Source organism: Pinus tabuliformis, chromosome J (assembly GCF_031772625.1).
Source record: "Pinus tabuliformis cultivar Carrire ecotype Pingquan chromosome J, CPIR1, whole genome shotgun sequence".
NCBI lineage: Eukaryota > Viridiplantae > Streptophyta > Pinopsida > Pinales > Pinaceae > Pinus > Pinus tabuliformis.
The window spans coordinates 559213206-559228324 of record NC_142295.1 but is presented as its reverse complement, the minus strand read 5'-3'; the positions used below and the strand labels follow the sequence as shown (position 1 = coordinate 559228324).

General features: G+C 35.4%; 1 protein-coding gene across 3 annotated transcripts in view; it reads left to right on the top strand.

The window, feature by feature from the left end:
* The window catches only part of LOC149228236 (Glutathione S-transferase family protein), a 110246-nt gene that overhangs the window by 52351 nt on the left and 42776 nt on the right, over nucleotides 1–15119 (top strand). For all 3 annotated transcript variants that reach the window (XR_016247852.1, XR_016247851.1, XM_089378110.1), the window contains exon 2: nucleotides 11330–11579. Coding sequence is in view for 1 of the 3 variants with exons in the window: in XM_089378110.1 (XP_089234236.1) it covers nucleotides 11330–11579 (250 nt within the window). In the remaining 2 variants the exon portion in view is untranslated. The remainder of the gene's footprint in view (nucleotides 1–11329; nucleotides 11580–15119) is intronic.

Sequence of the window (15119 nt, the reverse complement as noted above, 5' to 3'; positions counted from 1 at the left end):
AAGGTAAATTACTATGAATTTATTTACTTTTCCAACAAATTCCAAGTCCATGGCTCTCTGAAAGGTTGCACCAACATTTATTAGGCCAAATGGCATCTTAGCATACATGAAGGTACCCCATGGTGTTGTTGTCTTTTCTTTGTCTTCTTCACTGAACAATATCTGATTGTATCCAGAAAAACCATCTAACATTGAAATTTTGTTAGACCCGGTTACTCTCTAAAGCATATGGTCCATCTTTGGCAGTGGGTAATTGTCTTTCAATGACAACTTGTTCAGATTCCTGAAGTCAACACACAGTCTGATTTCTCCATCCTTTTTCCTTACAGGAACCAGATTAGCTATCCATTTAGAATATCTTAAAGGAACAATGATTTTTGCATCTAGTAACTTCTTTACTTCCTTTTCAATTATTGGCAGTATAATTGGATTTATCCTCCTCAATTTCTGCTGAAATGGTTTAGCTCCTGGTTTTAAAGGAATCTTATGTTCAATGATAGATGTGTCATAAGTCTTCAAATCTTCATATCTCCATGCAAAAACATCTTTATATTCCTTGAACAACTAAACATATTTGTCTTTAATCTCTTGTGGTAGTGTTGAGAGTTTAATGTTTCTAGCCTCTTCTTTGTATCAATATTACAATCTTGCACATCATCTTGCTGTGAATTTAGCACTAAAGGTTTTATAACATCATTCTGGTCAAACAATCTTTCAAGGGGAACTAGTCCTTTAGGAATATGATTGTTAGATAGCTGAATAATCTCATGATCAATGATTTTCTGCTTGAAATTTATTTATGAGTCAACAATACTTTCAGTGATTGTTTCATTGTTTTCTTCATCAATATGTAAGCAAGAAAATTTCTGAATAGTTTTACATTATTAGGGATTGGAGGTTTGTACCTAACCTCAATCTGGTATTGCAATTGAAAAGATTCTGGAACTTTGAAAGTACTTGCAAAAACTGCCAAAGAGTCTGCTTGCATGTTATCCTCTCTTGGTATGGCTTCAATGTTAAAAGCTTGAAAATAGTTCTCTACACAATCCCATGTCTCATTTCTGTAAGCTTTTAATCTAGGATGTTTTGTTTGACAAAGATTTCTAACTTGTCTCACCACTAATTCTAAATCACCAAATATTGACAATCTCTGAACTTTCATTTTCTTGGCCAGTTCCAATCCTAGTATCAAAGCTTCATATTCTGCTACATTGTTTGTGACCTCAAAGTCTAGTTTAAAAGATTGAGTAATAATTTTCTTTTCAAGTGAAACTAAAAAAATTCCAACTCCAGATCCTTCTCTGGAAAAAGCCCCATCAAAATACATCTTCCATACATCATTTTTTGAAGACTGAGGAATATTTACAGTGTCTTCAATTCTATTATGTACATTACACTCATCATTTACAGCTAAAATGAAACACCCTAAATCTTGGTCCACAACATATATAGGGTGATTTATAGCTTGACTAGCATTACACACAATATTTATGAATCTTACTTCTCTATACAACCTTAGATATTCTCCTCCATAGACTGGGATGGTAGCATATGGCATATCCATTTGTAAACTGCCTCCTAGTTTAGCACACCAGGATCTTGATAACAACATACCAAATTTTGGGGGAATATCTGTAACCACTATATCCATCACAACACTTTTAACAGGAATCTGTGCCAAAGTTACCACCAGATCTTTGATTAACCCCAAACACTGCACCTTTTTTGAATCAAATGTATATAAATCATGGTAGGGCCTTGTGACTTGCAACTGAAGTTGATCCATAATAATTTTTGGCATTAAATTATGAGATGCCCCAGAATCTAACATGCAATTATAGAGGATAAAATCATGAATCTTTAGAGTCAAATAGAAGGGAGGAACACTTTCATCTTGAACATCCAAACTTGGCCCAAAAATAACAGAGGGTTTTTCATCTTGTAAATTGATTACATCTCCTTCAGCATCTACACTTGAATACTGAATCCATTTAGACACCTGCTATTTATAACCATTGAATACAAGAGAGACAAGTTTTTCTATTGTAGATTGATCTGGTGACTAACTTTGAGACTATGAAGATAGAGTTTCGACAATTTTTTCCTGTGACAAATCAAAGGTAACTTTCTTTATAGGTCTACCTAGACCTTGTCTTGGTCTTAGATCATATCTTTTGTTTAGCTCAACAATTAAAAATTCAAAAAAAGCTTGATATTTAGAAACTTCAGAAGATTCTATATTCTGAACTACAGGCTGAACTTGATTCACATGAACAATAGCACTTTCAAAACGTTGATCACCAAAATAATTTATGTCATCCACCACAGGTGTTACTTCTTCCACATCTTGATCATCTATCATCAATGGAGGTTGAATCTGTTGGTCATTATTCTGTCTTTCCCTCTGTAAAATTTGTGGCTGAAAAGGTCTTCTGTAATTTCCTGGAGGTCTATTCACATTTTGTTGTACTTGTCTAGGTTGTGTTTCCATTCTTGAAATTCTATTAGACAGGTTCCTTAACATTGAAGTGATTTCATCAATTTTATGTTCTTCTTCTTTAACTTTTGAAGATGATCCATTTTCTATTCTTGCCTTTAATTTCCTTTCTGCTTTTTCTACTGTCGCTCTTAATTTACTTGATGCTGCTTTGTTAGCCTGAACCTCAATTGCATCAGTTTGCATGTCTGCCAGGGTTCTAGATTTTCTCTTTCAACATTAAAGCAAAATCATCATCAAATGCTTTAGAAAATCTAACTTTTGTTGCAGTGACTAGAGGTTTACAATCTGCAGGCATCTTATTGTAAATTTTATTAAACCTTTTGATAAAGTCTGACACAGGTTCATTAGGATTCCTTTTGAGGTCTTCAAATTTAGTCAAATAATAAACATGATCTTTCTTTATTCCCCATTGATTTATGAAGATATTGGTTAATTCTGCCCATGTATGAATATAATTTGGTTGTAATTGTCTAAACCAAATCCTAACATTTCCTTCTAATTATTGAACAAACAACCTCATATAAACATCTTCGTGTTCTATATTCATATTATCTGCAAAATCCAAAAATGCAGATAAATGATCTTCTGCATTTTGTCTTGTTTCCCCATTGTCTCTAGGCAAATGCTTGATATAACCTTCAAGAAAGTCATGAATCTGAGCTTTTGGTGGTAGTACTAACGCTGCATATATGACTGCCACAATTGGTCCTATTCCAGCCATTTGTTGATGTTGTGAAACTGATTGTCTAGGGGATAAAGGTTTGCTAGAAGACGACTATCTTGAAATTGTAGGTTTTTTTGAAAATTGAGGATGAATGATTAACTTTTGAACTTTAGGAACAATTTTCTCTTGATCTTCAAAAGCTAAAGGGTTTGTATAGATTTTAAGCTCCTCTTCAAGCTGATCAGAAGTAGAAGGATAAGTGTGGATAACAGAGGATATAAATTCTCCAAGTTTAAGCTCGAGTAATTTTAATTCAATCTCTGCTTCTGTATTAGATGATTCTGAAAGGGAGACATGAAGTTCAAAGGATTCAAGTTGATGGACCAGTAAGGAAGATTGTAGATCTACTCCCTTAGAAAGAAGTTCTAAGACTTTAGGTGGTAAATTAGATAAATTAGAAGGTATAGGAATTGATTCAAACTGTTCAGGCTGTGAAACTAATTTTGGTGGAAGAGAAGTAGAAGTAGAGGCTTCAAGTCTACATCTGAGGGAAGCAATTCACACAAGTCTCTCTGGATCTGATAATGGAGTAAAGAGTTGAGGATCAGAATGAGATCTGGTATGCCTGCATGAAGCCATATTTAATTTATGAAGTCGCCAGGTGAATTTTTTTAGCCTGCTAGCCTCTTATTCACCATTAAGAGGTAAGTCTTATCATTGTCCTAGGGAAATGAACTTCAAACTTCATTCCTCGGCAACAACGCCAATCTGATGTTGTTTCTTTGTAGACAGTTCTAGGCTCGGGAACTATGCCAAAGCATCTAAATGAGAATTTATTTAAATGGATGATCAATGACTCAAATAATTCACATATATATTACCCAAATATTTCAAAGATTTCTCAAAGTGTTGATTCCAGTACTAACAACATGCAATCTTTAAATGTTTATGATAGATGAAAAAGAAGATATCTAATAATTAAATAACCTTCTTGAATATTCAATTATTAAATAAGTAGAGGTGTACAGAAATATTTCTATAACTAACACTTATATGTTTGAGAGATGACATAAGGTAAGAATTTTGAGATGCAGAGGTACTAATTTAAACAAATTGTTTAATTAGCCAATCTTCGTAATGATAACAACTTTGCAGGGGCTATCAGGGAGATCAAAACTCGACCTAGCCTTGCCCAATACTTCTATATTACCTCAAGCATATGAAGAATAAGCTATATGATTACACAAGGGAGACTCACATGAACACAAATGCTGCTAAGAAAACAATACAATACAATAATGTCTCTAGTTCTATTAAAGTATCAATCCTTCCTACTTCAAATTACAAAGTATATATAGAGTGTTCTCAAAAATATCTAATCTATTACAATCTTTTACATAAAAATAAAGTTTTATCCAAAATAATTTGGATAACTATAATCAATACAACTCAAAAATAGAAATTCTGGAATTGATTTAGTGGAATCTGCACACTATTCGAGGATTTAGTTTCTAATTGCTGCCTTTAAATCTGGTTTTGCTGATTCTGCTCTTGTTCTTTGTCCAAATCTTGCCTCTAAACCCACTTTCTGTTTACTCTATAAGTTTGAGGAACTTATCCCACTTATCATCATCTGGACATGAAAATTTTATTACTTTCTTGTATGCCTCATCTACCTCAGTGTACTTTTCAAAGGTGGGCTTGGTTACAAAAAGATGGTGAATTTCATATGAAATGAATAAATCATTTTCTAAACCTTGGAGAAAAGTTCTACCATCAATATTTCCTTTTACTTTAGCAAATTTTGAGATCTCTGTTGCTATATCAAAAATTGAAATTCATGGAAGATCAATGCATGTTGGAGAATATATTGAGGAATATTTTGAGAAATTACTGGAGTCTTGTCTCCACCACAACTTCACTTCACTCTCACACATGGCAAACACACTGAAGATCAAGCTCAACGCATTCCACCCTGGCAGCTTCAATGCATTCCTTGACTGCTAGTACGCATGGCTCATTGGGATTATCATGGAGAGGTGTCACTTGTACTGCTTGAGGAAATTCGATGGCTATGATGTCCCACTCCACCTACATCCTTCACACTTGGCATTTCGACTTTTGCATATGAGGATTTCGTTGGGCCAGCTAGAGGAGTTCGAATTGCGTGATGGTTACACTTGGCTCCTCCTCTCACGAGTTTGATTGCCTTGGGATCATCTCCAAGTCCACATGTCACATGGTTTTCTCTCGGGATTTGCTCCCAATTTTCTATTTAAATGAGCTTTGGGCTTTCACTTTGTATCTTTGTAACGAGCTATTGGGCATAAGGAGACTTTGCTGGATTGTGTACTTGCTTTCAATTAATTAAAAATACTTTGGGGTATTACATTGATGGTGTTCTCCTCTTTTTGAGGTGATGTTGTTTTGGTTTATGTGCTTCATTTTTCTCTGCAATTTGGATTTATGTTAGCTATCATCTTGCCATTCATTTTGGATTAATACATGCATTCTATCTTGTGTTTATTTTTGATTTAGATAAATATTCTAGGAATGAAAAAAACTAGGTTATTTTAGGAGGAATCTCTAGTTCTCTCACCCATTGTACTTCTCTAACTCCTTTATGAATGCTAATATCTATTTCCAAGTGTGTAGTAAACTCTTTTGAAGTCTTGTAAAAGATTTCTTGGGCGTGGGAGAAATTTCCCATAGATTAACTCACTCTCAAGCTCAAGGATTGAAGGACCCAATCGATTTTACCTCAAGGATCTCATCAAACAAAGTGCAAATGGGGAGTTTCCTTTCCTGTAGTCTACTAAGATCACATAAATTTAATTCAATATTTTTCTTGATCAAAAAATCTTGTGCTTTCATTGATTTTATGAGCTATTTAGAGCATGGTTTTGGCTAGACAATATGGAATTCTACTTGCATAACTTGCTCTAGTTCTTGTACATTAATTGTAAATTATTGTTTCCCTTTTTGCATGCTCTCACCATTCATTTTTTAAAATCTGTTTTGCAGCCTCTTTAAACAGAATTATAAATCCAGTTTGGTGGCAAGTTTGAAGGAGGAGCTCTTTAAAACTACTAACATCTTTCTTGCAGAACCTTTGGCATCATAGTGGAGGCTTTTGGGCAAGGCCGAGAGCTCATTTTGGACACATTTTAAGGAGGCCATGGGCTGTTGTGAAGGCTGCAAGTTTTCTTCTTCAAGGCCAAGAGTTGGAGGAGACTTGGCCTCTCTCCCTTTGCATTCATTGTGATTTTTCAAGTGGCTGATTTGTAATTGCCATAGCAGTCCTTTAAATTTCAGATTTGAAGGCTTTTCTTTGTGCCTCATTTGCATTTATCTAATTTATCAAGGAGGATGTTTGGTATTCAAGCTTCCAAGCTTCTATTGTAAAAACTCTTCTTGAGTTTGGTTGAGGCCTTTGAAGGGTTCTCATCTATTGTATTCGAATTAATAAAAGACTGAATTTTTGGGTGGGAGTTTGGGAATTCTTCCCATGGTATCCCTTCTCCCTATTTAGAGGGTGGAACTTTGCTTGTGGGTGGACTAATCTCTTAGTTGCTCTAATTTTCTTTGCTAATCTCATTTGCTGAAGTTCAACTCATGCATGACTAGTTCTCTAACATAACACTCATATCTATTTTTTATTTTGGCATAAGTTTGACATTGGTTTATGTTTTTCCATATCAATTTCTTAAGTACTTGTGTTGTGCAATCCATTTACAACACATGCAATATTTATTTTGAGCAAACAAGTATTTCATATTTCAATTTGGAAAACTTAGACTATTTTCACTCATCCATCTACTTGGTTCCATTAGTTTCTTGACTACATTGCTTCAAATACATTTTGTTAATTCATGCTTATGTGGCATTTTGGTTATTGATAAGTAAATCTTGAAGCTTTCCTTTTGTCATTTCATTTGGAGCAATTTATTTTACTTGCAAGCAATATGTTTGAAACTTGTGGAGCTACATTGGGTTAATTGTTTCACTCTTTATTTTCCATTGAAAGATATCGGTACTATTTACTTGAGCTCTATCTCTCATTTTTAACTTTACACATTGTATCAATACTTTTCTTGGGAACATAAATATTCACACACGCGTCTCATTTAGGCATTCTTAGTATTACTTTGCATCTTTATTAACTTACCTCGAAGCATAAGCTTCGTTGAAAGACTCTAGGACCACCTTTCTCAGCTAACTTGCAAAACATAGACCCTCTTTTGTGGTTAACACGGTGACTTTGTAGTCGTCAGAGCCATAGTCTCTGCATCGTCGGAGGCATCGGGTGGTTAGATTTCCAAGGGAGGTATCGTTATTATAGACTTTGCTATCTTTCTCTGGGTTTCTCTTCACAACCTACACTAGACACTAGTTTCAAAACAATTGAGAGAAATGATTCATCTAGGTAGGCATTTAACTTAAAACTAAAATTGCATTCCACTTTAGATAGGTTGCACATCATTTCAATTTAGTCATCTTGGAGCACTTTAAATTTACTTGCAATATCATTGGTCTCATGTACTTGGCATGACAAATGGTCTCATTATTACTTGATGTTATTGTCTCTTGTTATTTGAGCATTTTCTTTACATGTACAATCTCTATTTACATTTTTCAAGTAGTAATATTCTTGGGTTTATTGAATCTTATTTGCAAGCACTATGTTTCTTTTTAAGTAACATACTTTCTATTTTGCAAGTAGTGTGGATCTTACATTTGCAATCTTTACTTTACTTGCAAATTTTGCTATTTCATGTACTTGTGATTATTGGATGTCATTATCTTTTGTTACTTGAGCACTCTCTTTACAAGTACTATTTCCTTTATAGCTGCAAGTGATATATATATGCTCATCTTGATCTAACAATTTGATCTTTTGCAAGATTACATATCATTGTATCTTGATTTTATTTTGAGCAAGCATTTGTCATTTATTTTGAAGCACAGGTCTTTAGTTTGAATATGTCATTGAATATTTGCTTATATATTTATGCTTGTTCACATTTTGGAAATCAAGTCATCATTGATAAGTATATCCTTCTAACTTTAATCTCCTAGGAACTCACATTTCCTTCATTAACGTTCTTTAGGGACCACCCCCCTTAGCTTAACTAGGAGAGAGCTTTAACAGAGAGTAGGGATTAGGTGGCAACCCCTTCTCTTAGTTTGCCACCAAGATCACGCCTTGTGGGGTTGAGGATTTTTCCCTCACTAGCCTAATTGTGCAAGCGAGGTGACAACAGGTAGCACCAACATAGGTGGTGGTTATGGATTCCTTCCCTGCTTATGTTTGGACTCTTTAACTTCCTTTTGTAGGAGAACCTTCTGAGGATGAGTTCTTGAACAGGCACGAGTGTTCATGTCATCATGGTAGACCTACTTCTTTGATTTAGAAATAATTTTATTGGTGGTGGGGACTAGTTTTGTAGCTTCATGTGTACTGTCGTTTTCATCTGCTCCTATAACCTTTGGTGCTCTAGTAAAGAAGTATTGTAACCATTTGAAATTAGGTGTACCTTGAAAATTCATTCTAAGTCAAAACCTTGCATGATTCAAGCTCTTCAATGTTGAATGAATTCAAATGTTCAGCCATCTCAAACAAGTAAGTTAAAAATTTGACTGGAATGTCTGCAATCTTAAAAGGTAAGTTAATAAACTATCGCTTTCTTTCCTAGCTAGAAAATGTAATGATACATGTGTGAGTCTATTCATATATGCTGTGGTGAACATACACCCAAATTCTTTGACAAAGAAATCTTGAATTTGATAAAAGTGAAATGGCGCCTTATGTTTCTACAATGTGGATAACCAAAACTGATTTGGGTCTTCATTAAAATCAACATTGCCCCTCAGGGGTAATCCTTTGAAAGAGACAAAAACAAGATAAGAGGTCATGAAGAACCTCTTATTCCAATAAAGTTTGAAATTTGATAGGAAATATCTTTAGAAATGATTTCCGCCTAGTTGAAGACTGCCTTCATTCATATAGAGAAGCGCAGGATGTACAAGAGATACTTGGGATTGTGGGTAGTTGTGTCCAGATCGACGAATCGTAAAAATAGCCAAGCGAAGTCTCGAAAAGGTTCAACCAACATGCATATATCAATTTGAGAAAGATTAACTAACCAACAAGAAGGTTGAGCCAGGAAGTGTTAGAGTAAATCCATTTTGACACCCTGAGAGTCCAAGAAAGATTATGCCGTAGGGAGTTTGAGGACTTTCTCTGGAGCTGGTAGTTATAACATCCTCCTGAGAGTGTTTGGAGTCAAGAGGACAAGATTCCTCCCACTTTCCTCAACTTTAATCACAATCTGTGTTTGTAATGAAATCTGCTGGCACACCAAGATTTCGGTTCTCAAAAATTAAATACTTCAGGCATGCAACCAACTTTAGCTATGCCAAAAGTCCTGATTTTGTTGGCAATCTTTTCGTCTATAGAGCAGCCAAAATACCATTTATAAGCCACAACCATTAAAAATCTTACTTTGGCGAGCTAGATAGGTTGTTGTATCTCCAAAGAATGGCTCTCTCCTTTTCTTGTTCACCATTTCTCACTTCTAGTATGTTTTGGTATATGTGTGAGAATTACTCGTATAAATCAAACCTTCATCCGATGGGTGGCCAAAAATTTAAAAATCATAAATAATCCTTAATTATCTATTGCTCCTTTCTGTACAACATGCCCCGTAATGCATGAAATCTATTAGTAGTAAATGCTATTTGCTCATCAAGGATTTATGGGAAAGTGTGAGATTTAAATTTCATTTATCAACCACGAATGTTCTCGTCTTGTGGAAAATGTACGATAAATGCACCAAAATTACCTCGATAATGAAAATTACACTTTTTGAAAGAAGTGTAATGCAGTAGTGAGGCGCGGAGAAATGGTTTAAGTGGAGAAATAACTCATGCAGAGAAACGTTTTATCTCTGCTTCTCCTCATTGTAAGCCAAGAGAATTGGGAAAATGAACTAAGTGTATCATTGACTAGTGAGTGATCCTAGCAGGGGAACTTGATGCGGGATGCGGGATGCAGAACAACACAAGAGCAAGGCTTGTGAGTTCCTTTCTCCACTTCCGCATTACTATACTAATGCAGGATACTGAATGTGGAAAAAGGTAAGGTAAGGTGAAAAGAAACAAAAAAACTCTGCATCGACATAAGTGAGGAGCTTTATCAAACGGGTAAAATAAATGAGACATAAATGGTATTAACAAATCTATAGCCCTTTGCTTGGTAAGTAGATCATACGAGTTGTACAATGTAGGCTTTAGACTATTATAGTGACCAATCTAAATTTTCTTTTAGTTTTTGTATGTTTACTCTAATTGGTCAATGTGAGTTCGTTATTCCATTGTTAGAGAGACTTGTTGACTAAAGACAAACAAACACAAATATCACCTGGGGTTTTGGTTTGATGCTAAATTGCTTGAAACGTGGAAATATGTACTTGTTTAGAAAACAGGAATGCCTAGGAATACGAGTCCCCAAACAGGTATCTCAAAGGAAATATGGTATATGCATATGTAGTTTTTGTTAAATAACACATTATCTTGCAAGAAAATAGCTATTATAGGTTAATTTGCAGGTAGGTTTAGAAATAAATTAGAGGTTAATTCTTGGCCTTTTTTGTACTTTCTTGAGTGCAGTTATGGCTAGTATTATAATATGTATGCCACTCCTCATTTTCTGTAATTTTGAAAGTGCAATTTCCAAAAATAACATTTTGGGAATCTATACCAGTTTACAAGTCCTGATGATTTTGAGAGTATTGGAGTCTGTGCATGGACTAGGAGAGTGTTTGATGCAAGACTTTTTTTATTTTCCAGACTCTGTTGTTAACAGCTCGGTGGTCATTACTGGCATTTGGTTCATTTGTTTGAATTTTTAGCATTTATTCTCTGTTTCTACAATCTTAAGGATTATTCTTTTGTATTCGAACTGAAAGACTTGAGCCATAGATACCATAGTGCTTTATATGATATTTTCCTAGTTCATTTCAGTGATGAATGTTTATATAATAGGTTCAGAATCTCTCATAGACTCATTTCCTTGGCCTTATACTATGAATTTCTGGATTTAGGTTCCCTTCTGTCCGTAATTTTTTTGTGAATAGTTGACCAATAAATTTCTTGTTTTGCAGATGTGGGTTTGCACAAAGCCAAGGAGCATATGAAAATGCAGTTCAATGCCTATTTGATACATTGGATAGTTTAGAAGTTCATTTGGCTGCTTCAAGATATTTGTGTGGGGATATATTAACACTTGCAGATGTTCGGTTGTTTACTACTTTGTTTCGATTTGACCCTGTCTACCACATCCTTTTCAAATGTAGCAAGAAAAAGCTGTCCGACTACCCCAATCTCTATGGCTACATGTTGGATATCTATCAGGTTCAATTTGAGCTTCCCTTTGAAGTCTGATTATGTTTCTGTAAGGGTAAATGTATCTTTTTTCACTGAATAGGAGACTAGTCTTAGCAGAAACCGCCTATAATGGTTGATGACAGGATCAAATTTTAATTGTTCAGTTCATTTTCTTGCAGCTTTTTATATGTCCAAATAAGATAAAATTAGTGGTTGCTAGGTTTTCCATTCTTATTTACACTGAAACATAGAGGCAACAGCTTTTCTTCTACGGAAAGTATGATGTGCCCTGGTGTCATTCTTATTCTTTGATCACCATACTTGATTATTTCATTTAGTCTCGACTCTCAAGATTAGTAGCATGAGGTGAAAGTAGCAATCAATCAGCAAGTTTGGATCATAGATAGATCTCTCTGATTTAAGAAATGCCAACAACTGAGAGCACCAGTTAGTACCTGCATGTGCCACCTCTGCTATACTGATAAAAGAAATAGCAGGAGACAAAATGAATTTCAAGATGTATTTAATAATATGACCATTAAACAATTTATAATTTTCTCCTCTGTGTCAAATGATAATAATGAATTGTCTCTTGAATTTGATCCCTAGGATTCCATGCTGCTTTGATCTAAAATATTAGTTCTTGTGTTAATTTGGGAATGTTTCTTCAACTACTCTGTATATAGATGTGGCTTTCAGTGATTAACAAGGGTTTGGTAACAAGTACACTCACTCTTTTATGTTAAAGTTGACATGGTTGCCTCTTTCTCTTTTCAGAAGCTGGGCTTGAAAGGGAAAGCAAGATTGGTCTGTGAATTTATTTCTGCAATTGTCTCCGTTTAACAATGGCCTTCAAATTTCTCTCCTCTGCTTGAACTCTTTCTTTTAACCTTTTACCCTTTGTTCAAAAGTTCTTTACTTGCTTTTGAACTTTGAACCTGTTGACCTTTTCCTTTTTTGATTTGGCAATTGGCTCTGATAGTCAAATCAGGTCCTCTCTCCACTTCTTCTTTGCCAGATTTGCAAATGGGGCCTGTTACCCTCAACTTTGCAGGTAACTGATATGTGCTTCTTGTGGATAAAACCTATTCATGAAGGGTCTAGAATTTAAACAGATAAGGAAAATAATGTTTCATTGGCAAAGGAATTGAAGAGATATCTGATGTTGAGGACCGAGTCACGATATTCACAGCAATCCCAGAAACCATTATATGCCAGAGATATGCTTAGGTATGATGTGCACCTTGTTATAGGCTTACCAATGTGCAAGTACTTTTACATGTGGAGCATCTCTCTAGACAAGGGGAATCAACTTTCAAAAAAGGAGTTCAAATAGTAACGAAAAGTGTTCCAACCAGGCAGGAGACCTCACGGTCGCAAGAAAGTTAGAACTGAGAAAATGAATCAAAACCCCTAGGTGCCATGGAAGGATAGGAAATTTGAATTAATCCCTCCAGATAGGACAAAAGGATAAATGAATCGTGGAACTGAATAGCCAACATAAAAGTTTGAAAATTGAACAAAGAATTTGAACTGATAAAAAAAAATCTAACTGAGGTGGAAGAAATAGATAGTTGAATAAAAATTTGGAGAGCCAATTAAGGGAACGGAGTAGCCATGTGGATGAAACAAAAGAATTGACCTCTCTCTGTCTCTATTGTATAAATAATATAAATGGAATTTGGGAAAGGCTTTTTGACTGATACTGGAAACTGCTTTCAATATTCATTGAGAAGCCAACTGACCACTCTTTGGAGATTCATTTTGGTGTGGTCTGGTGTGGAACTACTTCCTTGCTTGCTGTGCTAGAATGGCTATGAGATTATTTACTTTTGGTGTAGACTGTTCTCATGCAATAGTGATGATTCCTTGCTATTATGTTTCCATTAGTTGCTAGTAGTGAATATGAGATGCTTGGTTGTCATTAAAATAAGACTATAACCTGATTTTATGATTGACTAATTTTTAACTCTTCTAACCATTATTCTACAATAAACTATTTTTTATTCTAATGGCTAGAATGGTTACTTATTTCATGTTCATTTTTTGTTCTAAAATCCTAGCTAGTGTTGATTTTGGGTAGCATCACATGTGCTCTAGCTCTGAAATTTTGTGGAGGGACTAGAACACATGAGATCTCCAAGACCCAGAAATCATTTGGAGAAATTCCACCCGGATGAGGAGTTATTAAAATAATTAATATTTTTAATGTGTTCCTAAGTTTAAACTTAGAAAAATAAAAATATTAATGGGTATTAATAAAGATATGGGTGAGAAGCTTCTAAGAGAAGAGGATCAATTCTGTTTTAATCTTAGCCATTGATTAGAGACTTAATCTCGGCCGTTGATTCATCAACAAGAAAAGTATAAGATAAGGCTTGAGAGTCATTTGGAGACACACTGGGCAAATACTTAGTATCCCGAGGGAAATCGATTCTCAAGGAGAAGGAGTTCGATTTCAGAGGGAGAGTTTCAGGGTGAAGGAAGAGGGAGAGCTCTGACTTAGTGACGTAGAGGGAGAGCAGCGACGCAATGACGCAGAGGGAGAGCAGTGACGCAAGTGACATAGGATGAGAGCTTTGACGCAGTGACGCAGAGGGAGAGCTCTGACGCAGTGACACAGCTCATAGTGGAGGTGACGTATTTCCAATGCAGAGCTTGGAGCAGCCATCGCTACCCAACATTGGGAACAACGCAATCACCTATGGGGTTTGTTCATTTGTCTCTGGATAGAGGTACTTCTGTCGAGTTTATTCTCTGTTGGGTGAGCCGAATTTGGCACCCTAGTTGTATTCAGAAATCTGCTTAATAATACAAACCCTCTATATGTTGCAGCGCTTTTCTCGAATTGGGTTTTTCCAGGGACAATTGTGCAAAAACAACTGTGTTGATGTGATTGATTCTTGTGCTTGTATATCACTGTTATTTTCTCTATGTAATTATGTGATAACTGCAGTAGAATTTATTTTAATGTTTACTGAAGGGTTTCGTAAATAACTTATTGTGGGAAATAAGTAGGAGAAATAAATCAGTTACTGCAGTAGAATTTCGTGTTAGAAATTTTCACATGGTATCAGAGCAGAGATCGAGCAACAAGATTGAAGAATCTGCTATGAGTTAGGAGCATGATGCTGGGGCATCAACTTAAAGGGACTCACGCAGATCTCCAGAGAAAGAAGAGAGCACGAAGAATATGGATCATGATTATTCTATGTTAGCTTCCAGACTGGAAGAAGAAGTCACTTGCCTAGCAAGTTCTGCCTCCTCTGAGATTTGGTATATAGGTAATGGAGCTTCCTGGCATATGATAGGAATACAAGAATATTTTTCGAATTATCAGGAAGAAAGGATGAACTTCCAGATGACTATGGGAAATAAGTCAAAATGTACCCCCATAGGAAGAGGTACTGTAGTCTTTCAAACAGAAGTAGGGGATCGGCTTCGAGCAACCAATGTGCTGCATGTGCCAGGATTGGGGATGAACTTACTCTCTGTATCTCAGCTTCAAAACAAGGACTATGGTGTTTTCTTCATTAAGGAGAAAGTATATGTCAAACACCCGAGTTG